The sequence below is a fragment of the Scyliorhinus torazame genome, chromosome 9 (assembly GCF_047496885.1).
Source record: "Scyliorhinus torazame isolate Kashiwa2021f chromosome 9, sScyTor2.1, whole genome shotgun sequence".
NCBI classification, from domain to species: Eukaryota; Metazoa; Chordata; class Chondrichthyes; order Carcharhiniformes; family Scyliorhinidae; genus Scyliorhinus; species Scyliorhinus torazame.
The window spans coordinates 162049488-162075430 of NC_092715.1; the positions used below are offsets into that span (position 1 = coordinate 162049488).

The 25943-nt window shown below is 48.6% G+C and overlaps 1 protein-coding gene across 4 annotated transcripts in view; it reads right to left on the minus strand.

Moving 5' to 3' along the window:
• Nucleotides 1-25943, minus strand: part of LOC140429554 (terminal uridylyltransferase 7-like) — a 145866-nt gene that overhangs the window by 21870 nt on the left and 98053 nt on the right. For all 4 annotated transcript variants that reach the window (XR_011949121.1, XR_011949120.1, XM_072516712.1 and 1 more), the window contains exons 14-17: nt 23417-23567; nt 20828-20914; nt 20219-20322; nt 5317-5374 (exon numbers count right to left, since the gene is read on the minus strand). Coding sequence is in view for 2 of the 4 variants with exons in the window: in XM_072516712.1 (XP_072372813.1) it covers nt 5317-5374; nt 20219-20322; nt 20828-20914; nt 23417-23567 (400 nt within the window). In the remaining 2 variants the exon portion in view is untranslated. The remainder of the gene's footprint in view (nt 1-5316; nt 5375-20218; nt 20323-20827; nt 20915-23416; nt 23568-25943) is intronic.

Consider the following 25943-nt stretch of genomic DNA (forward strand, 5'->3'; position numbering starts at 1 on the left):
AAGACAGCACAATTGATAGGATTTCACAAGTTCAGGCCAGATGGGGGGGGGGGGGCGAATGTAATGCGACATGAATCCAAGATCCCGGTTGAGGCCGTGCTCATGTGTGCAGATCTTGGCTATAAGTTTCTGCTCAGCGATTCTGCATTGTCACACGTCCTGAAGGCCACCTTGGAGAACGCTTACCCGAAGATCAGAGGCTGAATGCCCTTGACTGCTGAAGTGTTCCCCGACTGGCAGCGTACATTGCCATTGCAGGGTTGTGTCGTGTCGTGGTCGTGTTCTGAAGGCTGGGTAGTTTGCTGAACAGCGACCACGACACCACACAACCCTTCCATGGCAATCTCTGCAAGACGTGCCAGATCATCGACATGGGTACCACCATTACACGTGAGAACACCACCCGCCAGGTACGCGGTACATACTCGTGCGACTCGGCCAACGTTGTCTACCTCATACGCTGCAGGAAAGGATGTCCCGAAGCGTGGTACATTGGAGAGACCATGCAGACGCTGCGACAACGGATAAACGGACATCGCGCGACAATTGCCAGGCAGGAACGTTCCCTTCCAGTCGGGAACACTTCAGCAGTCAAGGGCATTCAGCCTCTGATCTCCGGGTAAGCGTTCTCCAAGGCAGCCTGCAGGACGCGCGACAATGCAGAATCGCCGAGCAGAAACCTATAGCCAAGTTCCGCACACATGAGTACGGCCTCAACCGGGACCTTGGATTCATGTCGCATTACATTCACCCCCCACCATTCTGGCCTGGTCTGGCGAAATCCTGCCTTGAGACAATTCACACCTCTTTAATCTGTGATTATCCCTCTCTCCAGTTGCTCCACCTAGAGCTGTAAAGACTGAATAATTCAAAGTACAGTCGTGCATCTTTGACTTTGTCTATATATATATATATGTTTCTGGACTCACCTCTTCATTCACCTGAGGAAGGAGCAGTGCTCCGAAAGCTAGTGATTCGAAACAAACCTGTTGGACTTTAACCTGGTGTTGTAAGACTTCTTACTAAATTCTTAATGTGAGAGCTAATGCAAAGAAGTAACATAGTGTGGGTCTACCTTGATTGGGAAGCTTGAGGGCAATATAATGTTTGAGGGAAAGCATTGGAATGAAAGTTTATCTTGGAGCCAGTACACGGTTAGGAATTGTTGGAAGGTCATTGTTAGATTAAGGAACCATCACAGAATTGAGATGATGGGCCAAAGTCTGGAGGCGCAGAGCAAGGTCCAATCAGCAAATGAGTGGATATGGACCCAGAAGAGAGTACAAGAGAGCAGTTGATCTGGAAGCCTACCCCAGACGAACGGAAAGCAGTTTGATCTAAGCGACCAGCAAAGTGAAGCTCGGGAAATCCAGGGGTAGGTTCTATCCGAGAACTCAAATGGCGGAACAAAGCATAATCTTTGGGTCTGGGCAATAACATAATAGTAGTGGGGAAAGAAGTGGCATTCAGCCCGAGAAAGCGTATGGGGGAATCTAATGTCCTCTAAGTTGCTATGAGGCAGGAAGTGCAGCAAAGGCCGAAGAATTTGTCCTGTTCATAGAATCATAGAATTTACAGTGCAGAAGGAGGCCATTCGGCCCATCGAGTCTGCACCGGCTCCTGGAAAGAGCACCCTACCCAAGGTCAACACCTCCACCCTATCCCCATAACCCAGCAACCCCACCCAACACTAAGGGCAATTTTGGACACTAAGGGCAATTTAACATGGCCAATCCACCTAACCTGCACATCTTTGGACTGTGGGAGGAAACCGGAGCACCCGGAGGAAACCCACGCACACACGGGGAGGATGTGCAGACTCCGCACAGACAGTGACCCAAGCCGGAATCGAACCTGGGATCCTGGAGCTGTGAAGCAATTGTGCTATCCACATTGCTACCATGCTGCCCACTGTTAGGTGACTATGTTAGTTAACAGGGAATCGCAATGTCAAGAATTGGAGTTGATAGCTGATGTAGTGAACCTCTAGGTGTGCGAAGATCCCGGAAAGGGCTGTAAGGGACAAGAGGAAATATATTTGATTCATATCACAGAATATGTCATAGAATTTACAGTGCAGGAGGCTATTCGGCTCATCAAGTCTACACCGGCCCCTGAAGGAGCACGTTACCTCCATCCTATCCCCGTAACCAGCAACCCCACCTAACTTTTGAACACTACGGGGCAATTTAGCGTGACCAATCCACCTAATCTGCACCTCTTTGGACACGGGACGTGCAGACTCCGCACAGACAGTGACCCAAGCCGGGAATAGAACCCGGGTCCCTGGTGCTGTGAAGCAATAGTGCTAACTACTGTGCTACGGTGCCAACCCAAGTACAGATGCAAGGGGAAGCAGCAATAGCCCGAGTGAGTGAAGCCACTAAAAATATAATTCCAATTGTGGAGTGAGTGGTGCAACATGTTCATTTTAAAATGAAAATGTCTGTCTTTTTTATTAAGGCAGTATTTGACTGAATGTGGTGTCAGTGAGCCTGAGCAAAATTGGAAGTCAATGATAATTGGGAGGAAAACTCTTCAATGGTTGGAGTCACATCCAACACAGAAGGAAGATAGTTGTGCTTGTTGAAAGCCAATCATTTCAGCCTTAGGCTATCACTGCAAGTGCCTCAGGTCTTGGATCCAACCACCTTCTGCTGCCTCATCAATGACCTTTCCATAAGGTCAGTAGTGGGGATGCTCACTGACGATTATAATGGGGCTGGTTTAGCACACTGTGCTAAATAGCTGACTTTTAAAGCAGACCAAGGCAGGCCAGCAGCACGGTTCAATTCCCGTACCAGTCTCCCTGAACACAGAACACAGAAAATACAGCACAGAACAGGCCCTTCGGCCCACGATGTTGTGCCGAACCTTTGTCCTAGATTATCATTGAATTTACAGTGCAGAAGGAGGCCATTCGGCCCTTTGAGTCTGCACCAGCTCCTGGAAAGAGCACCCTACCCAAACTCAACACCTCCACCCAACACCAAGGGCAATTTTGGACATTAAGGGCAATTTATCATTGGCCAATTCACCTAACCTGCACATCTTTGGACTGTGGGAGGAAACCGGAGCACCCGGAGGGACACCGATGAACAGGCGCCGGAATGTGGCGACTAGGGGCTTTTCACAGTTACTTCATTGAAGCCTGCTTGTGACAATAAGCAATTTTCATTTTTCATACAACATTCAGTTCCATTCTCAACTTCCCAGGTAATGAAGCTTGCTGTGCAGCAAAGACCGAAAACAGCATTCAGGCTTGGGCTTAAAAGTTGCAAATAAACATTTGTGCTACAGAGGTGCCAGACAATGACCAGCTTCCAAGAGTCTAATCACATCCCCATGACATTCAATGGTATTAGCATCACAGAATCCTCCACCATTAACATCCCAGGGGTACCCATTGACCAGAAACTGCAAGAGCTGATCAGAGGCTGGGGATTCTGTGATGAGTAACTAATTTCCTGACTCCACAAAGTCTGCCCATCATCTATAAGGCACAATCAATGTTCACACTTGCCTGGATGAATGCAACTTCAGCAAGACTCAAGAAGCTTGAACCATCCAGGAAGAAACATCTTGCTTGTTTGGCAGCCTAAGATGCACTGCAGCAACTCAACAAGGCTCTTTGAACAGCACCTTTGAAACCTGAACCCTCTTCTCACCAAAAAGGACAAGGGCAGCAGATGCATGTGAACACCGTCATCAACTGCAAGTTCTCCTCAAAGGCACACATCTTGACTTGGAAACATCAATGTTCCTTCCATATAACTGGGTTAAATCTTGGAAGGCCCTCTCTAACATGACTGTGGCTGTACCTACACCAGAGGGACTGCAACAATTCAAGATGGTGATTCATTATTAGCATCTCAAAATAATTAGAATTGTTGGAGTTTCCTTCTGTTGTAACTTTGTGCAAATCCAAGTGGTTTTGGGAGGGCAAGGGACCACACAATGTCCACAGTTTGAGGTCTTCTTTGGCTACTGGACACTAATTGTATTATTAATGAAAAAACATGATTACAAATGATATGTTTTATTTAACCGGAGGTTAGCCCAATGCCACTTTATTTTCCTACTCCAAACTAACAGATTAGAGTTAATTTACTTTGGGGTCAGAATGAAGGTTGTTTCGCTTTCCAGATGGCTGTGCTATATTTGAGCTGGAGTACTTGGTCCTGTTAGGGAAACAAAGGTGGCTTTAAGGAATTTATATTTGCATTGATAAACATTAGAACTAAGGTATGGTTTTAAGTGGGCTTAATGTAAAGTTTCTGTACAAGGAAGGGTAAAACCTATAGTTAGAGTCATGCTGGACAAAGGTGTTTGTATGTGTGGGGGTTGTTTCAATTCCAACTGTGCTTCTATTGTGCTTAGAGAGGGTTATGGTGTAAAGAGTAAATAGAGGCTGGCAGAAGTAGCAGTGGTTGTTTAGGAACTGGGGGGCTTTTAAGGTCGGAAGACTTTTAAGTTTTAGTTTTTAGCTGAATCTGTTTGCAGTTGGAGACAGGACACCGGGGAGTGAACATCTCTCAACTCTGCCAGGAGAAGCTGGACAAGACAAGGGAGCTGCAAAGTGGCAGACTTCCCAAAGAACTAGATACAATCCAGATAACTAGGGAATTGCGACAGAAACACTGTCATAAGACTGAAGTTAAGAGAACAGAGACCAAGGTTTTGTTCAGAGGAGAATTCAAGGAAAAAGCAGACAAAATGGTGTGAGCGAAAGAGACAGCTGCAGTAACCAGAGCTAAAGTGGAAAAGCAGACTTCAGAGGTAAATCAAAAGTTTATTGCCATTATAATAGAGTCTGGGAGTTGAAGAGCTAAAGCAATTGTGGTGTGTACAACAGTCAAGACAAAGAAATCTTGAATGGGGAGTTGTAAAACCAGGATACTGTAGTTATTGTTAAAAGTGGAGCGAAAGCATGGTTTGAAAGAGTAATTTGTAAAACCTGGACTGGATTTCGGAATGCAAGCCGATTATGGAAAGCATTGCTGTGAAAGAAGATTTGAGTGTTTTTTGGGAATGGAGTTTGGAAACTCTCATGTGACAATCACCTGGGGGAGATTTTGAAGAGTAATCAACAGACATTCACTTGGGTTCAGAGTGGAGTGTATTTGACCACATCCAATCTGTGAGCTTAAAGGGACTGTGTGTTCCATTCTGGAATATTCCAGTCCAGTTATGACATCAACTGGCATCATAACAGTCCTGAAAGATTTTTCAGCACTGACCTCTTTCACCTTAATGAGTAAAGTGTCCTTTCTGAAAACAGGAATGTTAATTGCCATTAACTGAGCTGTGCAATACCTGGATGTTTTCTGAGCACTCTTGCCAAATCCTCAATAATCTTGATGCAGTTTAATCCCTGCAACAGGTGTAAAGAAAAATGTGTTAATGTTGTTTACTTTCCATCCTTTCCTGCTGTTTCTCAAATATTACCAGGCTGGTAGAAAGGGATTGATAGATTTTCAACCCAGTCCCATTTAGGGATTAACACCTGGAGTCACATAACGGGTGTAAAATATCATGTTCAATAAACAATAATCCTGAAGAATGGAAGGACTTCCATCTGCCTTTAATGAAAATTACTCGTCTTTTTAAGGAATAGGCCATGCAGGTTGTATGATACTAGAGCTCTATGAAGAATATCCTTCATTCTTTCCATCCGTACGCTTATAATAGATATATGTTTTCTATCTCCTTTGCTCTGATCATGATGAATATGAATGGTGCCACTTCTGGGAGGTGAGTGTGTGGATTAAGTCATAATAGGAAGGGTTAGAATGTAGAAAGGGAATTCTATGCTCGTTCATTTTGTGGCATATTTTGTCTCCTCTCTTTTCAGGAGAAAGACTTCTTGGTGTCACATTTATAGTAGAAATCTAATGCTAGGAAACATATAGTTAACAGTAACTTTTTAAAAAAACGTTTAAATTTAATTTACTAATTAATTGACACAGTCAATTAGAGGGGTGCAGTGCTCTGACTGGGAGATGTGGCAGGTCCGGGAGGCTTCCAGCATCCTGGGTGGCTTCATCTGCAGAAAGTACACCCAACTGGAGCTCCTCACAGACCGCATGGTTCGGTTGGAGCAGCAGTTGGATGCACTTAGGAGCATGCAGGTGGCGGAAAGCGTCATAGATAGCAGTTATATAAATGTGGTCACACCCAAGGTGCAGGCAGAGAAATGGGTGACCACCAGAAAGGACAGGCAGTCAGTGCAGGAATCCCCTGTGGTTGTCCCCCTCTCGAACAGGTATACCCCTTTGGATACTGTCGGGGGGGATAACCGATCAGGGGAAAACAGCAGCAGCCAGAGCAGTGGCACCACGGCTGGCTCTGATGTTCAGAAGGGAGGGTCAAAGCGCAGAAGAGCAATAGTCATCAGAGACTCTATAGGGGCACAGATAGGTGCTTCTGTGAACGTGAAAGAGACTCCAGGAGGGTATGTTGCCTCCCTGGTGCCAGGGTCCAGGATGTCTCCGAACGGGTAGCGGGCATCCTGAAGGGGGAGGGCAAACAGGTAGAGGTCGTTGTACATATTGGTACTAACGACATAGGCAGGAAGATCCATGAGGTCCTGCAGCAGGAGTTCAGGGAGCTAGGCAGAAAGTTAAAAGACAGGACCTCTCGGGTTGTAATCTCGGGATTACTCCCTGTGCCACGTGCCAGTGTGGCTAGAAATAGGAAGATAGAGCAGCTAAACACATGGCTAAACAGCTGGTGTAGGAGGGAGGGTTTCAGTTATCTGGACCACTGAGAGCTCTTCTGGGGCAGGTGTGACCTGTATAAGAAGGACGGGTTGCATCTAAACTGGAGAGGCATAAATATCCTGGCCGCGAGGTTTGCTAGTGTCACACTGGATGGTTTAAACTAGTATGGCAGGGGGGTGGGCACGGGAGCAATAGGTCAGAAGGTGAGAGCATTGAGGGAGAACTCGGGAATAGGGCCAGTATGGCTCTGAGGCAGAGCAGACAGGGAGAAGTTGCTGAACATAGCGGGTCTGGTGGCCTGAAGTGCATATGTTTTATTGCAAGAAGTAGAACGGGTAAGGCAGATGAACTTAGAGCTTGGATTAGTACTTGGAACTATGATGTTGTTGCCATTACAGAGACCTGGTTGATGGAAGGGCAGGATTGGCAGCTAAACGTTCCAGGATTTAGATGTTTCAGGCTGGATAGAGGGGGATGTAAAAGAGGTGGCGGTGTTGCGCTACTGGTTAGGGAGAATATCACAGCTGTACTACGGGAGGACACCTCAGAGGGCAGTGAGGCTATAGGGGTAGAGATCAGGAATAAGAATGGTGTAGTCACAATGTTGGGGGTTTACTACAGGCCTCCAAACAGCCAATGGGAGGTAGAGGAGCAGATAGGTAGACAGATTTTGGAAAAGAGTAAAAACAACAGGGTTGTGGTGATGGGAGACTTCAACTTCCCCCATATTGACTGGGACTCACTTAGTGCCAGGGGCTTAGACGGAGCAGAGTTTGTAAGGAGCATCCAGGAGGGCTTCTTAAAACAATATGTAGACAGTCCAACTAGGGAAGGGGCTGTACTGGACCTGGTATTGGGCAATGAGCCCGGCCAGGTGGTAGAAGTTTCAATCGGGGAGCATTTCGGGAACAGTGACCACAATTCAGTAAGTTTTAAAGTGCTGGTGGACAAGGATAAGAGTGGTCCTAGGGTGAATATGCTAAATTGGGGAAGGCTAATTATAACAATATTAGGCGGGAACTGAAGAACCTAGATTGGGGGCGGATGTTTGAAGGTAAATCAACATGTGGGAGACTTTCAAGTGTCAGTTGAAAGGAATTCAGGACCGGCACGTTCCTGTGAGGAAGAAGGATAAATACGGCAATTTTTGGGAACCTTGGATAACGAGAGATATTGTAGGCCTCGTCAAAAAGAAAAAGGAGGCACTTGTCAGGGCTAAAAGGCTGGGAACAGACGAAGCCTGTGTGGAATATAAGGAAAGTAGGAAGGAACTTAAGCAAGGAGTCAGGAGGGCTAGAAGGGGTCACGAAAAGTCATTGGCAAATAGGGTTAAGGAAAATCCCAAGGCTTTTTACACGTACATAAAAAGCAAGAGGGTAGCCAGGGAAAGGGTTGGCCCACTGAAGGATATGCAAGGGAATCAAAGTGTGGAGCCAGAGGAAATGGGCGAGATACTAAATGAATACTTTGCATCAGTATTCACCAAAGAGAAAGAATTGGTGGATGTTGAGCCTGGAGAAGGGTGTGTAGATAGCCTGGGTCACATTGAGATCCAAAAAGACGAGGTGTTGGGTGTCTTAAAAAATATTAAGGTAGATAAGTCCCCAGGGCCTGATGGGATCTACCCCAGAATACTGAAGGAGGCTGGAGAAGAACTTGCTGAGGCCTTGACAGAAATCTTTCGATCCTCACTGTCTTCAGGTGATGTCCCGGAGGACTGGAGAATAGCCAATGTTGCTCCTCTGTTTAAGAAGGGTAGCAAGGATAATCCAGGGAACTACAGGCCGGTGAGCCTTACTTCAGTGGTAGGGAAATTACTGGAGAGAATTCTTCGAGACAGGATCTACTCCCATTTGGAAGCAAATGGACGTATTAGTGAGAGGCAGCATGGTTTTGTGAAGGGGAGGTCGTGTCTCACTAACTTGATAGAGTTTTTCGAGGAGGTCACAAAGATGATTGATGCAGGTAGGGCAGTGGATGTTGTCTACATGGACTTTAGTAAGGCCTTTGACAAGGTCCCTCATGGTAGACTAGTACAAAAGGTGAAGTCACACGGGATCAGGGGTAAGCTGGCAAGGTGGATACAGAACTGGCTAGGTCATAGAAGGCAGAGAGTAGCAATGGAAGGATGCTTTTCTAATTTGAGGGCTGTGACCAGTGGTGTTCCACAGGGATCAGTGCTGGGACCATGCTGTTTGTAGTATATATAAATGATTTGGAGGAAAATGTAACTGGTCTGATTAGTAAGTTTGCAGACGACACAAAGGTTGGTGGAATTGCGGATAGCGATGAGGACTGTCAGTGGATACAGCAGGATTTAGATTGTTTGGAGACTTGGACGGAGAGATGGCAGATGGCGTTTAATCCGGACAAATGTGAGGTCATGCATTTTGGAAGGTCTAATGCAGGTAGGGAATATACAGTGAATGGTAGAACCCTCAAGAGTATTGAAAGTCAAAGAGATCTAAGAGTACAGGTCCACAGGTCACTGAAAGGGGCAACACAGGTGGAGAAGGTAGTCAAGAAGGCATACGGCATGCTTGCCTTCATTGGCCGGGGCATTGAGTATAAGAATTGGCAAGTCATGTTGTAGCTGTATAGAACCTTAGTTAGGCCACACTTGGAGTATAGTGTTCAATTCTGGTCGCCACACTACCAGAAGGATGTGGAGGCTTTAGAGAGGGTGCAGAAGAGATTTACCAGAATGTTGCCTGGTATGGAGGGCATTAGCTATGAGAAGCGGTTGAATAAACTCTGTTTGTTCTCACTGGAACGAAAGAGGTTGAGGGCTGACCTGATAGAGGTCTACAAAATTATGAGGGGCATAGACAGAGTGGATAGTCAGAGGCTTTTCCCCGGGGTAGAGGGGTCAATTACTAGGGGGCATAGGTTTAAGGTGAGAGGGGCAAGGTTTAGAGTAAATGTACGAGGCAAGTCTTTTTTTACACAGAGGGTAGTGGGTGCCTGGAACTCGCTGCCGGAGGTGGTGGAAGCAGGGACGATAGTGACATTTAAGGGGCATCTTGACAAATACATGAATAGGATGGGAATAGAGGGATACGGACCCAGGAAGTGTAGAAGATTGTAGTTTAGTCGGGCAGCATGGTCGGCACGGGCTTGGAGGGCCGAAGGGCCTGTTCCTGTGCTGTACTTTGCTTTGTTCTTTGTGTAATTATGAAAGGTTTGTAGGTGTAAGCCTACAGGGCCTCACATTTGGTGAAGATAACCCCCTCAGAGCTATTGGCTTTGGATGTTTTAAAAAAATATTTTGGGATGAAAGAATCATTAATTGGTTCGTGTAAGGGTACAGACAAGTCTTATGTCTTAGAAAAATACTTTCTAATGTGCCATTGGTGCTTCCAGCATGGTTGGAGATGGGGAAGTATGTTTTGATGCACATCCGAGCGGGCTGGGAAAATCCTTGGCTAATAAGCCATTTTCTTTGTGTCAATATCCTATGCTCTCTTTGGCTGAATGAGCAATAGCAGTTGCTACTTTGAAACTCTTCTCCAGGAATGTATGGGGGATACGCCAACTTATTAAAAGAAAAAAGATTCTGGGCTCTTTCTCTGTTTGCGAGACTGTGTACTGAGACCGGCGTGGGAACAGTGGCGTTTTGCGCCCGAAAAAACAGTGCAAAACATCCACCGATCCTCCGTCTGGTGTGGGGCTAGCAGGCACGCAGCATAGAGCCCCCGGCTTTAGCTGTGGATACAGCCGGAGAACTGCCAGGTTTGTGGCCGCACACGCAGAGTGGCGGCGGCCTGCAATGGCCACACCATGCAACATGGCGCCGGCCGCTTGCGGACCCGGCCTGCCCCCCTTTGGCCAGGCTTGCCACCCCCGGATCACCCCCACCAGTGCCCCCATCCCCCGCCAAGGCCACCCCCCACCCCCAACTGTGGCGGCGCTGGACTCAGTCCGCAGCCGCCACGTCGGGTTACCGGAAAAAAATAGCACACGCGCCCCATGCTGTCGGGAACTCCTCCCATCGCTGGCGGCGTATTAGGGGAGGGCCTCAGGTAATGGCCTGAGGCCGTCCCGACGGCGTAGCCATTTTGGAGGCAGCAGAGCATCGCAAAAGCGGCGCCGGCCAATCGCGATTTCGGTATCAGAGAGAATCCGGCCCTCTGTCTTTCCTACAAATGGAGAAAGTTGACATATCTTTTTTTGCAGGAAACTCATTTAAATGACAAAGAGCACCAGAAATTGAAATAGGACTTCTTAACTAGTAGCTGGGGGGTTGCGATTTTAATGGAAGGTCAGGGGGTATGTAATTGTTAAGAGGTGCAGCATGGGGAATGTATTTAGAAAATGAATGTCTCCGCCCTCCAAACTATTCTCCTTATTTTGTTACTAAAGTCTTTTTTTAAAACATGTTAGAGTACCCAATTACTTTTTTCCAATTAAGGGGCAATTTCACGTGGCCAATCCACCTAACCTGCACATCTTTTTTGGGTTGTGGGGGTGAGATCCACGCAAACATGGGGAGAATGTGCAAACTCCACACGGACAGTGACCCAGGGCCAGGATCGAACACGGGTCCTCAGCACCATGAGGTAGCAGTGCTAACCACTGTGTCATCGGGTCACCCTTGTTACTAAAGTCTTTATGCATTTTGCTGAATTAGCTTCAATAAATTCCTTAATAAGTGGAGACTTCAACTGCCATGTTAATTCTTTGATAGACAAACTTCCCATAACTAGGGACCCTCCCACTCAACAAACAATGGCATTAGTATTGGTATGCGAGGATGTGGGTACTTGGGATGTTTGGAGAACATTGCACCCCAAAAGAGTTCACCTACTTCTCCATTCTGTCCCACCGCCTCCCCAAAGATATTAGAATAGATTATTTTTTCATGCCCAAAACAATATTACACACCGTGGCCTCCTGTAGGTAGTCTCCGATCATGTTTTGGTCTTCTTGGAATTTTTATTCAGGGAGATTTATCCTCAGTCTAGATCTTGGAGATTTAATGCATATAGATCGTGGAGATTTAATGCATATCTGTTCCAGAATCATAACTTTATCTCATACTTCAAGGACAAATTTGATCTCTTCGATTCAGTGAATTCTCTCTCTGAAGTAAGCCCTTCACTCCTGTGGGAAACCTACAAGACCTTTTGGTCATTTCATAAATGGCCAGCAAAAAGCATAAAATGCTGAACGACAGCGCCAGCTTGAAGTAAAATTGGCTGATACAGAGATGGAATATGGGGGAAATCCTAGCCATTCAATGCTGAAAGAGATTAATGCAATCTGAACTTCACCGGACTCTTTGCTGACTCAATGTGCTGAGAGGAGTATAAAGGTTTCCAAACAAAGGTTTTTGAGTTTGTAAATAAACCGAGCACAGGTTGAACATCCCTTATCTGAAATTGCGAACAATTCCCAAATGCGTTTTCAAGCGCTGGACTTGAAGAAAGTGAACAAGTGTCTGTTGTATATATTGGTTTCTGGAACAGAGAGCCCGAAGGGAACGAAAGGGAAGAAACAAATAGACAGGCTCGAGCTGGATGTTGGCTGCAGCAGCGGACAAGATGGCCGGTGTCCAGACCCCTGGGGCTTCTGCCCAACCATCAACGGAAGAGCTGATGCAGATCATCCAGGAAGGCTTCGCTAGACAGAAACGGGAATGTCTGGACCCGATTAAGTAAACGGTGGAGAGGATGGAGCGGAGGCTAGACGCCCAGAACCGGACGATCCCAAAACTGGAGAAGGCGCTAGCTGAACAGGAGGAACACCAGACGGCGGTGGAGATGGAGGTGGGGATGCTGAGGGCCCGGCAAAAAAGACTGCTGGAACAGGTAGAGGATTTGGAGAACAGGTCCCGGAAGCAGAACCTAAGGATTGTTGGCCTCCCGGAGGGGGCTGATTCTGGGGAGTTTGTGGCGAACATGTTCCAGAAGCTGGGAGATGGGGCTTTCCCCCGACCGTTGGAGGTGGATCGGGCGTACAGAGCGCTGGTGAGGAAGCCGCAGCAGGGAGATCCCCCTCGGGCGATGGTGGTCAGGTTCCACAGGTACATGGATAAGGAGCGCATTCTCCAGTGGGCCATGAGCACGCGGAGCTGTAAGTGGGACAACAGCATTTTGCGGGTGTACCAAGATCTAAGCATGGAGGTGGCGGAGAGGAGGGCAGGCTTTAATCAAGTCAAGTCGATCCTGTTCAAGAAGCAAGTTAAGTTCGGACTGTTGGACCGGCGCGACTTTGGGTTACGCATGAGGACCAACATCATTACTTTGAGTCGCCCAAGGATGCTATGGAGTTCGCCAGGAGGAAAGGACTGGTGCCAACTTGAGAACATTCTGCTCTAAGTTTGAGAAACTGATTTTCCTGTTCGTTTTAAATGCTGTTTGCACTGATTTATTGGTTTGTTCATTTTCGTTCTTGGCTTTTCTCTTCGATAATTGTGTTTTGTTTAAGAAGGGGAAAGTAGTTAAAGAAGTATTCAATTTCGGTGGGTTTTCTGTTGTGAGGGGGATGGTGGTGGGGATTTTTGACTTTGTATTACTTTGATCTGTATTATGGCGAGAGTTTGGCTTTGTTTTTTTAAATCCTGACTTTGGTTGGCGTCTGTTTCTTAAAGTGGGCGGTTGTCGGGGCTGGGTTGAGGAGGGTGATGGTTTCGATGGGCGGTGTGAGGGCAGGTAGGCAACAATAGGTGGGAGACATGCTGGCGCCGGAGCCGTGGGCCACCAGGCTAGCTGGGTGAACTAGTCAGCGGGAGCACAGTGGGGTGTGTGTAAACAATCAGATTAGGGATGGGGCTAGGTTACAGAGTGTTGTTGCTGGGGGGGGGGGGGGGGGAAGAGGTTGTTCGGCTGACGAGGGAGGGATTTGATTTTAGACGTGGAGAAGAGGTCGGGGATGGGCGCTGCCAGGAGGCGGAGCTACAGAGGCACGGGGCAGGCCCAGGAAAGGGGATGGCTGGCTGGCAGGGGGGGGTGGGGGGCGTGGTGCCTCCCAACTAGGCTGGTCACGTGGAACGTTAGAGGGCTAAATGGGCCGGTGAAGAGGGTAAAAGTGTTTGCGCATCTTAGGGCTTTAAAGGCGGACGTGATAATGTTGCAGGAGGCGCACCTAAAGGGAGCGGAGCAGATTAGGTTGAGGAAGAGCTGGGTTAGTCAGGTATTCCACTCAGGGCTACATACTAAGACCAGGTGGGTCGCGGTTCTGGTGAACAAGCGGGTGCAATTCGAGGTGTGGAGTATTGTTTCGGATGGGGGAGGTCGCTACGTTATGGTTAGCGGGAAGCTGGAAGGGAGGAATGTGGTCCTGGTCAACATATATGCGCCAAACTGGGATGATGTGGATTTCATAAAGAGGGTGGTGGGGAAGAGACCCAACCTGGATTCCCACAAGCTGGTTATGGGAAGGGACTTCAATAGTTATGGATCCAGGCCTGGACCGGTCGTGCTCAAGAACGGGCAGAGTGTCAGCAATGGGAAAAGAGCTGAGGGAATTCATGTAGCAGATGGGGCAGGTAGACCCGTGGAGGTTTGGAAGGCCGAAAGGGAAGGAGTTCTCCTTTTTCTTACACGTCCATAGGATCGACTCCCGGATCGATTTTTTAATACTGAGTAGGGATCTACTGACAGGGGTGGTGGATGCGCAGTATTCGGCAATCGCCATTTCCGACCATGCCCTGCATTAGGTCAAGCTACAAGTGAGTGAAGAGAGCTTCCAGCGCCCGCAGTGGAGGCTGGATGTGGGACTGCTGGCGGATGAAGAGGTGTGCGAGAGGGTGAGGAAGTGTATACAAAACTACCTGCAGGTCAACGACAGGGGAAGTCTCAGCAGCGGTGGTGTGGGAGGCGCTCAAGGCAGTGGTGAGAGGGGAGCCGATTTCAATCCGGGCTCACAGGTACAAGACGGGCAGGGCAGAAATGGACCGACTGTTAGCGGAGATCCTGCAGGTTGACAGGAGGTATGCGGGGACCCCGAGTGCGGAGCTCTTGAGGGAACGGAGGAGGCTGCAGGCGGAGTTTGGGGTGGTGTCCACGGGTAAGGCTGTGGAGCAACTCAGAAAGGCGATGGGTGCGGTATATGAACATGGAGAGAAAGCCAGCAGGATGCTGGCTCAGCAGCTCAGAAAGAGGGAGGCGGCTAGGGCAATAGGTAAAGTGGTGGATGGAGGCGGTAACTTGGTAGGGGATGCAGCGGGTGTGAACAGAGCTTTCAAAGACTTTTATAGCGAACTCTATAGCTCGGAGCCCCCCCGCGGGGCCGGAGGGGATGAGACACTTCTTAGATGGCCTGACATTCCCAAATGTGGGCAGGGAGCTTGTAGAAGGGCTGGGCACCTCAATCAGAGCTGAGGAGATATTTGAGGGCTTAAAGGCCATGCAGTCAGGTAAAGCTCCAGGGCGGGATGGGTACACGGTAGAATTTTATAAAAGGTTCTCTGGGATATTGGGGCCGCTGCTTGTCAAGGTTTTTAATGAGGCAAGGGACAGAGGGATGCAGCCCCAGACAATGTCACAGGCTACCATCTCCTTGATTTTAAAACAGGACAAGAACCCGGAGTCATGTGGGTCTTGTCGGCCGATCTCCCTTCTTAACGTGGATGGTAAACTGCTGGCAAAGCTTTTGGTCACTAGGATTGAGGATTGTGTGCCGAGTGTTATTAGGGAGGATCAAACAGGGTTCGTTAAAGGTAGGCAACTGGTGGTGACTATAAGAAGATTGCTCAATGTGATCATGATGCCCCAGAGGGAAAGGAGGTGGAGGTAGTGGTGGCAATGGACGCGGAGAAAGCATTTGACCGGGTAGAGTGGGACTACTTATGGGAGGTGCTGGGACGGTTTGGATTTGGGGTGGGTTTCATCGACTGGGTCAGACTGTTATATCAGGCCCCGGAGGCGAGTGGGAGGACAAACAGGACGACTTCCGACTGCACCGCAGGATGAGACAGGGGTGCCCCCTCTCCCCACTGCTGTTTGCGCTAGCTATAGAGCCGCTGGCAATTGCTCTGAGGGCTTCAGAGGGTTGGAAGGGGCTGGTTCGGAAGGGCGGTGGGGGGGGGGGGATGTGGAGCATAGAGTTTCATTGTACGCAGATGACCTGCTCTTGTACATTTCGGACCCGATGGTGGTGATGGACGGAATCATGGCGACCCTGGGGGAATTCGGCCGGTTTTTGGGGTACAAATTGAATATGATGAAAAGTGAAATGTTTGTAGTTCAGGAGGGGGGCCCAGGGGACCGGCTGAGGGAGCTGCCGTTCCGATTAGTTGGGGACAGTTTCAGGTACCTGGGAATAAAAGTGGCGCGGGATTGGGGTCGACTACACAAGCTGAACCTGTCCCGGCTGGTAGATCAAATGCGAGGAGAGTTCCGGAGGTGGGATGCGCTCCCGCTGTCGTTAGCTGGGAGAGTACAGTTAAAATGACAGTCCTCCCGAGGTTCTTATTCGTGTTCCATTGTCTCCCCATTTTCATTCCACGTTCCTTTTTTAAGAGGGTAAGCAAGATCATTTTGGGCTTTGTATGGGCGGGCAAGTCCCCGTGAGTGAAGAGGGTGATGCTCGAGCGGAATCGGGGGGGAAGGGGGGCTTGCACTGCCAAATTTCAGCAACTATTATTGGGCGGCCAAGATCGCCACGATAAGGAAGTGGGTGGTGGGGGGAGGGTAGGCTTGGGAACGGGTTGAGGCAGCCTCATGTAGGGGTACCAGTCTGGGGGCTTTGGTGACGGCACCTCTGCCGTTCTCGCCAGCGTGCTTCTCCACCAGTCCTGTAGTGGTGGCGGCCCTTCGGATATGAGGACAGTGGAGGAGACACGTGGGAGCAACGGGAGCATCGGTCTGGTCCCCGATATGTGACAACCATCGGTTTGCCCCGGGGAGGTTGGACGGGGAGTTTCGGGTATGACGGAGGGTAGGGATTCAGCGGATGGGAGATTTGTTCTTGGAAGGGAGCTTCCCTGGCTTGAGGGTGCTGGAGGCCAAGTTTGGGTTGACGAGGGTGAATGAATTCCGGTATATTCAGGTGCTGGACGTTTTGCGCTGGCAGGTGCCATCTTTTCCACTCTTGCCACTAAGGGGGATCCGAGATAGGGTAGTGTCTAGCGGATGGGTGGGGGAGGGAAGTGTCTTGGTTATTTACAAGGAGCTCATGGGGGCGGAGGAGACGCAGACCGAGGAGCTGAGGCATAAATGGGAGGAGGAGTTGGGAGGGGAGATTGAGGAAGGCCTGTGGGCGGACGCGCTGAGCAGGGTCAATGGGACTGCAACATGTGCCAGGCTCAGCCTGATTTAATTTAAGGTCGTCCACCGGGCCCACATGACAATGTCCTGGATGAGCAGATTCTTCGGCGTAAAGGACAGGTGTGTAAAGTGTCTGAGAGGACCGGCAGACCATGTCCACATGTTTTGGGCGTGTCCAAAACTTAGGAGATACTGGCAGGGGTTTGAGGACGTCATGTCTAGAGTATTGAACATAAGGTCCAGAGGTGGCGATCTTTGGGGTTTCAGAGGCCCCGGAAATCCAGGGGGAGAAAGAGGCCGACATTTTGGCCTTTGCTTCCCTGGTAGCCCGGAGACGGATACTTCTAGCTTGGAGGGACTCAAAGCCCCCGAAGTCGGAAGCCTGGCTGTCAGACATGGCGAGTTTCCTGGGCTTGGAGAAAATCAAGTTTGCCTTGAGAGGGTCATTGTTAGGGTTCGCCCGGAGGTGGCAACGATTCATTGACTTCTTTGCGGAGAATTAATCGGCAGCGGGGGTGGGGTTAGGGGAATGTAGTATAGGGAGTCCATTAGGCACATCTGGGTGGGACGGGCTACGGCAATTGCACTATGTACTTTGTTTATTGTACAGTCCTTTTGTTTTCTCGTTCTGTAATTCGGTTTACAATGCCAAAAAATACCTCATTAAAATTATTTATTTAAAAAAAAGAGCGTATCACACCTCCATTTGGCTTGATATTGAAGCTGGCCAGTCTGAGTATTTCTCACAAGCTCTGTTGTTTCTTAGAGATTCTAGGACTGTGCCAAACAAGTGTGAGAATCCAATGATCATCAACAGTCTGAGCGTAGAGGATGGTCCATGAGTTGGAAATAGATTTAATTTCACTTCTGACTTTGCCACATTTTCATGGTTTCCCCCCCACGCCAGCCCACCCTTCATATCCATCTGACAGAACACTGAGACAGGTTGTAACAGCGGTAACAGATGTTTAATATTTACAGATAGGTCCCTAGCTCCTATAACTAAACTGTGCCCTGCACCCGTGCCAACTTAACTGGTGTCTAACTTTCTGGCCTTACAGGTGGGGGGGGGGGGGGGAAAGAGTCCGAAGCGCTGCGGTGTTCCGACACTTCCCTCCCCTATAGGAGTCACCGGCACAGGCCCTATCACCTCCTCCTCACTCGGGGTGCCTGATGGTCCCTGGGTCTTTCCATGGAACAAGGGTGTGAGCGCACCGATCCCCTGAGCTTACCCGCTACCTGGCGCTGTCGGTCCAGGAGACCTGCTCTCGACCACGGACTTTCCCAGCCATGCGTGCTGTGACTGGGTCACCCTCAGGAACTCCGCTGCAATGTCCAGGTGGTTCTGGCACATGGTTTCCTGTGAAACGGCAACCCTGTCCTAGGCCTCAGTCAGCGCCTGCACAAGATGCCCCAGGCCTTGGACATGCTGATCCATAGCCAAAACCGTTGCCCTGAATGCCTTTCTGCGCACATCACCGCCACAGGGACCCCTGTGATAGGAAGACCCTCACAGGGACCCCTGTGACAGGGAGATCGCCCCCAGGGACCCCCGTGACAAGGAGATCGCCTCCAGGGTCCCCCATGATTGGGAGACTCCCTCATGGGGACCCCTGTAAAAGGGAGACCCTGCAACAAAGACCCCTGAAATAGGGAGACAATCCTACAGGGACCCCTGTGATAGGGGCCCTGTAATAGAGACCCCCCATAATAGGGAGACCCCCACCGGGACCGCTGTAATACAGAGACCCCACAGGGACCCCTGTAAAAGGGAGACCCCCCCATAGATATTACTGTTTGAACATAGAACGTTAGGTGCAGACCCTAATGTATACCTCCTTACCCATGGGAACCCCAGCAGGGACCACTGTAAAAGGGTGAACCCCCCCATTAGGACCCCTGTCGTAGGGAGGCTCCTCCCGCTGGGGCCCCTGACCACAGGGACCCCTGTAATAGGGAGACCCCCTACAGGGACCCCTGTAATGGGGAACCCCTCTTACAGGAACTCCTATAATAGGGGAACCCCTGTAGTAGGGAGACCCACACCCAGGACCCCTGTGATAGGGAGACCCCCCCACCATAGGGCTACCCTGACCAAAGGGACCCCCACAGGGATCCCCGCTATAGGGGGACCCCACACAGGGACCCCTGTAAAATGACACGCTTGTGATTGTAAGGTACTTAGTGCTTGGAATGCACGTACCTCTCTTTTACAAACATTGGGGTTTCATCACTCAGGCAACTGATCAATGAAGGGAGATGAATGAATAAAGCTGCTGATGGAATGCAGAAGCTGTCAATCACAGACCACTACTGAAAAGCTATGAATGGCTTGCAGCCACTGGATCTATCACAGGGTTTCCATTGGGGATCCCAGCGGGGCATCCCCCTATCACACGGGCCCCAATGGAAGGTCCCCCTATCACAGGGCTCCCAGTGGGGTGGGGGTCCCCATATCACAGGGGTCCCAGTGGGGGTTCCCCCTATCACAGGGGTCCACGGCCAGGTGATTTCCGGCTAAGGGGATCGGAGAATCACTGGAGGCTAGAGCATTTGGCGCCCAGCCCGCTATATAGATGCAAGTCAGCATGGACCTCATTCCCGCCACCAGCGGGGGGTCAGAACATCATGTGAAGATCGGCGCCTGGCACCGATTCCGATTTACCCCTGTTTCTCCATCCCATCGGGGTGTGCATTCCGGGCATCTCGGGAAGGAGAATCCCGCCTAAAGACTTTAAGGATTTGCTTTTAAATACAGAATTTTAAAATTATGCCAAAATTTTATATTCCGCAAGCATAAGATTTACTTTTCAGGGTTCCCAGTAAGTTCACAGTAATTATCATACACTATTGAAATTCATCAAAGTGCAACAGTTTCCAGGTTTTCTTTTAAGCAGCGAGACGAGGAACAGGAGTAGGCCATTCAGCCTGCTCTACCATTTAATACAATCATGGCTGTTAGAATTGAAATGCTCATCATTTCATGACTGCAAGAGGGATAGCAGTCTGTGGGAATAAAAAATAATTTGAGAAAAAGGAACATTCAAAAATATGTCTTGTAGTTTTCAAAATTATGCAGGAAATTGGGTAAGGTTAAATTTGAAGAGTGGGTGGAGTTAAACATTATGGTTAATTAGATGGAACTTTTTATGCAGGCATTCCACGTTCAGTATATATATTTATATATATATGTATATATATTTACAAAGTAGTAAAGTAATTTTTTTAAACTTATCCAAGTACATTTCGAAGAAAACTACTAACAGCCAGAATTACTGAACATACCTCTGCTGTTTCCTGATCTTCAAACGTCATACAGATATCAAGATCACTTTGTCTAAAGCCAAACCCATTCTTTGAGGACCCAAACAAGCAGAGTTTTGCTTTCGCTGTAAAATAATAAACTGCACTGAATTTTACAAATAGTATTTCTTCAACTGAAAAACCACACAAGGAATTCTAAACTTTCTCCAATCTGTAGTTCATCATGGTTAGAATGAAACTACTAGCTTGTGTTATGAAAAAAAAACTTTGGGAATATGCTACATACTTATTATGAGTAACATAAATTGAGCAAATCCGAGTGTTGATTGTAAGATTTCTTCCAACAGTGAAACAAGTGTATTAAAATCATAATTTCTCCACAATACTTCGTCAAGATTACTTAGCTAAGGATTTTGTTTGTAAGCAAACGCATCAAGCGGGATTTTCCGTTCCCTCCCGCTAAGACCGGGAATCCCGAGCGGGCAGAGAATCCCGTGTCGGGCCATTGTTTGCTATTTTCAGTAATGGTGTTTAGCAAGATCAACTGAAAAATTCAATTTGATTAAGTTGTCTCGATTATATGCACATTTAGCAAATTAATAACCGAAGATATACAAATAATATTCATACCATCAAGATCTCTCCTGATAAATGCCTCCAATCTTATCAATATATGTTCACGGGCTTGAACTTCCAGAAGATCTGGGGCAAAGTCACCTGAGTTGGAAAGGCAAGATGTTTAGTTTCCACAATTTATTTGATGTTCTGACAGAATCTTTGAGCGTTCACAGTCAACATTTGACCACAAACCTTCCACCCCACTTTCTGTAAGTTTTCTATTTTATTCTTCCAGTTTTTCCAACACTGTTGGAACTGTTCTGATGATGCCACCTTTCATACCAGTGCTTCTGATTTGCAATCGCTTTTCCACAACAGGGGATTCCTCTCCACCATGGAAAACAGGGCTCGATTGCATCAATCTCATTCCCTGCACTTCTGTTCTACTTCTCCTTCCCTCCCAGAACCATGAGTTGTCCTCATCGATCACCAGAATCAACTGATCATTCCTTCACCATTGTCACCCCCTCCACGACCAAGCACAATTCTACTCTCCTTTTAGCAATCCAAATGGATAGTTTCATAAGATATAGGTGCAGGAGAAGTCCTATTATTTCCTCTATGCCTCAGTCACACCCAACACCACCTTGCTGTGCAAATGAAGGCGATGCAATACTTTCCCTTTTAACTCCTCCCTTCCTAACATCCAGGACCACAGATACTCCTTCCAGTTGAAACAATGATTTACTTCTGCTTCCCAGTGTGGTTTTCAAACCAGAAGATCCACAATTTGGGCATGATCTTCTCAGTCCAGTAGCTGCAACTGAAATGCAACGAACAAAGGAAAGCGCCATATACTGCCTTCGTCAATTTTACTAAGGCAATCAACCATGTGAGCAGAGGTGGTCTAATTAAGTTACTGGAGAAAATTGGCTGCCCTTCAAAGTTGCTCAATGTGACCATCTCTTTCCATGGAAGCATGATTGGTAAGGTAGAGGGTTGCGTTCCGGCTCCAACACCTTTTGGCGTATTGTTCTCTGTACTATTGTCATATGCCTTCTACTTGGGTATCTACTTAGATATGAGAACTGATGGAAAGTTGTTCAGCATTGTCACTGTGGGGCGGCATGTAGAACAGTGGTTAGCACTGGGACTGCGGCGCTGAGGACCCAGGTTCAAATCCCGGCCCTGGGTCACGGTGGAGTTTGCACATTCTCCCCATGTCTGCGTGGGTTTGACCCCCACAACCCAAAGATGTGCAGGTTTGGTGGATTGGCCATGCTAAATTGCCCCTTAATTGAAAAGAAAATAATTGGGTACTCTAAATTTATAAAAAAGAAAAAAAAAAGCATCGTCACTGTGGGATCAAAGGCAGAAATGTTTGACATTATCGAGTTTGGTTTGACCATCAGCATCAGGAAAACAAATATCATGGTTCAGGACGTTGCCATACCTCCATCTATCAGCATTGTGATGCTGGAGGTCATTGAAAGCTTCACACATCTAGTCTCCACAATCATCAGCAATCTTGTATTTGGATGTTGAAATGATGATGATTCTGGACCAAACTACTGGTTTTTTTTGGTGCGATCCAAATAGGAAACAATGGGCGGGATTCTCCAATAATGGGGCTATGTCCACATGCCCGCGAAAAAACGTGCGCTAATCACTCTGGACTTACTTGGAGTAAGTCCAGGATAATTCTGCGATTTGCAGGGGGCTGGCTGCCGATACGGGGCCCTGCACTTCCGGTCGGGGGCCGCGCATGCGCACGGCGGCGACCTGTGTCGGCTGCCCCGCGCAACATGGCCGACCCACACCAAGAAGATAGGCCCCCCCACCAGATTGCGTGCCCGCGGATCGGTGGCTCCCGATTGGAACCCTGGCCGTCCTGGAGGCCTCCCCGATAAATGATCTCCCCGCATCCCCCACCAGGGCAGCCACGGACTGAGTCTGCAGCCGCACGCAGAGTGCCCGCCTGGTGGAACCATGAGAGAACCAAGCCAGCGGGAACTCGGCCAGCTGCAATTGGAGACTCGCCGCAGGAGCCTCTTTCAATGGCCCCCGACTGGTGCCGCGTCGACCGCGCGCCCCTGATTGGCGGCGAAACATTCTGCTTCATATCTTCTTGCCAAACAAAATAAAGACGTGAATTAGAATAAAATTCGATGATTTTTTAATCCATATAATTAACAATATGATGATACAGCACTATGCTAATAGGCTATTATTGGTGTTTTATTTTATTCATTTACGGGATGTGGATGTCGCTGGTTAGGCCAGCATTTATTGCCCATCCCTAGTTGCCTTTCAGAAGGTGGTGGTGAGTTGCCTTCTTGAACCATTGCCGTCCTTGGGGTGTAGGTACACCCGCTGTGCTGTTAGGGTGCTGTAGGATGTTGCCCCTGCGACAGTGAAGGAACGGTGCTATATTTCCAAGTCAGGGTGGTGAGTGACTTGGAAGGGAACCACCAGGTGGTGGGGTTCCCAGGTATCTGCTGCTCTTGTCCTTCTAGATGGTAGTGGTCGTGGGTTTGGAAGATGATGTTCTGGTTTAAACCAGAGAAAAACATTTAATTTCTTATGAAAACTTAGATTTCTCATTCTTTTAAGTATTAAATATATAGTTTAAAAAAAACATTAAACAAGGCATGTACTTACAGAAACACTGAGGAGAAACTTTATCCAGGACACTCAGAAACCTTGGAGTCAATTGTGGCAATGGATCAAGGTCAACTTTTTTGAAATCCTCTGGACAATCAGGCTTTAAGTGCCCTTCTCGCTTACACAAACTGCATACTATTATGGAAGCCTATTTTAGAGAGACGGTGATAGTAATTCTTTCCAAGAAAAATTAATGCAATCAAATAAGCAGTTGCTGAATGCAGTAACCTTAGCCAAATCGTGAAAGTTTATGCAAATATTTTTCCTGTACTTTAACCATTCTGAACAAGACTCAAAATATTCAAGCAACTAATCAAAATGCAGCACCAGTTTATACGATAAGACGTAGGAACAGAAATAGGCCACTCAGCCCATCAAGTCTGCTCTGCCATTCAATGAGATCATGGTTGATCAACTCCACTCTCCTACTATCTGTGGGAGGTACTGGGACGGTTCGGATTCGGGCAGGGCTTTATCGACTGGGTCAGGTTGCTGTATCAGGCTTCTGTGGCAAGTGTACGGATGAATAGGACTATATCGGACTATTTTAGACTGCACTGGGGGACGAGACAGGGATGCTCCCTCTCCCCATTGTTGTTTGCACTGGCTATAGAGCCGTTGGCAATTGCTCGGAGAGCCTCAAGGGGCTGGAGAGGACTGGTCCGGGGGGGGGGGGCACAGGGTTTCGCTCTATGCGGATGATCTGCTTCTGTACGTTTCGAACCCAATAGAGGGGATGGAAGAAATCATGAGGGCTTTAGGGGAATTTGGCCGGTTTTCGGGGTATAAGCTTAATATGGGAAAGAGTTTGAGGACCAGACGAGGGGACAGGAGAGGCAAATGGGAGAGATGCCCTTTAGGTTAGTAAAGGGAAGCTTTAGGTACCTAGGTATCCAAGTGGCACGGGAATGGGACCAGCTGCATAAATTGAATCTGGCCCGGCTGGTGGACCAAATGAAGGACGATTTTCGGAGATGGGATGCGCTTCCATTGTCTCTGGCTGGGAGGGCGTAAACGGTGAAGACGACGAGATTCCTATTTGTATTTCAATGTCTCCCCATTTTTATTCCGCGGTCCTTTTTTAAGCGGGTAAACAGAATGATCACGGGCTTCGTCTGGGCGGGCAAGACCCCGCGAGTAAGGAAGGTAATACTTGAGTGGAGTCCAGGAGGGCGGGCTGGCGCTGCCAAATTTTAGCAATTATTACTGGGCGGCTATTATAGCCATGATTAGGAAGTGGGTGGTGGGGGAGGGGTCGGCATGGGTGCGTATGGAGGCGGCTTCCTGTAAGGGCAGCAGTTTGGGGGCGTTGGTAACTGCCTCTACCGTTCCCGCCAGCACGGTACTCCACCAGTCCAGTGGTGGTGGCGGCCCTGAGAGTTTGGGGCCAGTGGAAGCGGCATGTGGGAGCAGCGGTTTGGGCCCCAATCTGTGATCTTCACCGGTTTGCCCCGGGGAGTATGGATGGGGGGGTTCCGGTTATGGCGGAGAGCGGGGATTGAGAGGATATGTTTATAGAGGGGAGCTTTCCGAGTTTGAGGGCGCTGGAGGAGAAGTTTGGGTTGGCGAGGGTTAACAAATTCAGGTATCTGCAGGTGCGGGACTTTCTACGTATACAGGTGTCAACCTTCCCGCTCCTACCACTATGGGGGATTCAGGACAGTGTAGTTTCCAGAGGGTGGGTCGGGGCAGAGAGCGTCTCGGACATTTACAAGGAACTTATGGGGTCAGAGGAGACGCAGACCGAGGAGCTGAAGCGTAAGTGGGACAAGGAGCTGGGAGGTGAGATAGAGGATGGTCTATGGGCAGACGCGTTGAGTAGAGTACAATTTAAGGTTGTGCACCGGGCTCACATGACAGTGGCCCGGATGAGCAGATTCTTTGGGGTTGGAGGACAGGTGCGCAAAATGTGCGGGAGGACCGGCGAACCATGTCCACATGTTTTGGACATGTCCAAAACTTAGGGGATTTTGGCAGGGGTTTGCGGACGTCATGTCCACGGTGTTAAAGACAAGGGTGGCGCTGAGTCCAGAGGTGGCGATTCTCGGGTGTCAGAAGACCCGGGAATCCAGGAGGAGAAAGAGGCAGCCTTTCTGGCCTTTGCTTCCCTGGTAGCCAGGAGACGGATACTATTAGCATGGAGGGACTCAAAGCCCCCGAAGTCGGAGACCTGGCTATCGGATATGGCTAGCTTTCTCGGTTTGGAGAAAATCAAGTTTGCCTTGAGGGTCACTGTTAGGGCTCACCCGGAGGTGGCAGCCGTTCGCCGACTTCTTTGCGGGAAATTAATCGTCAGCAGACGGGGGGGGGGGGGGGGGGGGGAGAAGTAGTTTAGATTAGAGTAGGGGGTCAATAAGGGTGGGACCTGTACGAGAGGAAAATGGCTTTTGTACTATGTTTATGGTTTTATGTATATTGTTTATTTTGTTGTTGTTACTGTACCAAAAATACCTCAATAAAATGTTTATTAATAAAAAACTCCACTTTCCTACCTTATCCCCATCATCCTTGATTTCCTACTGAT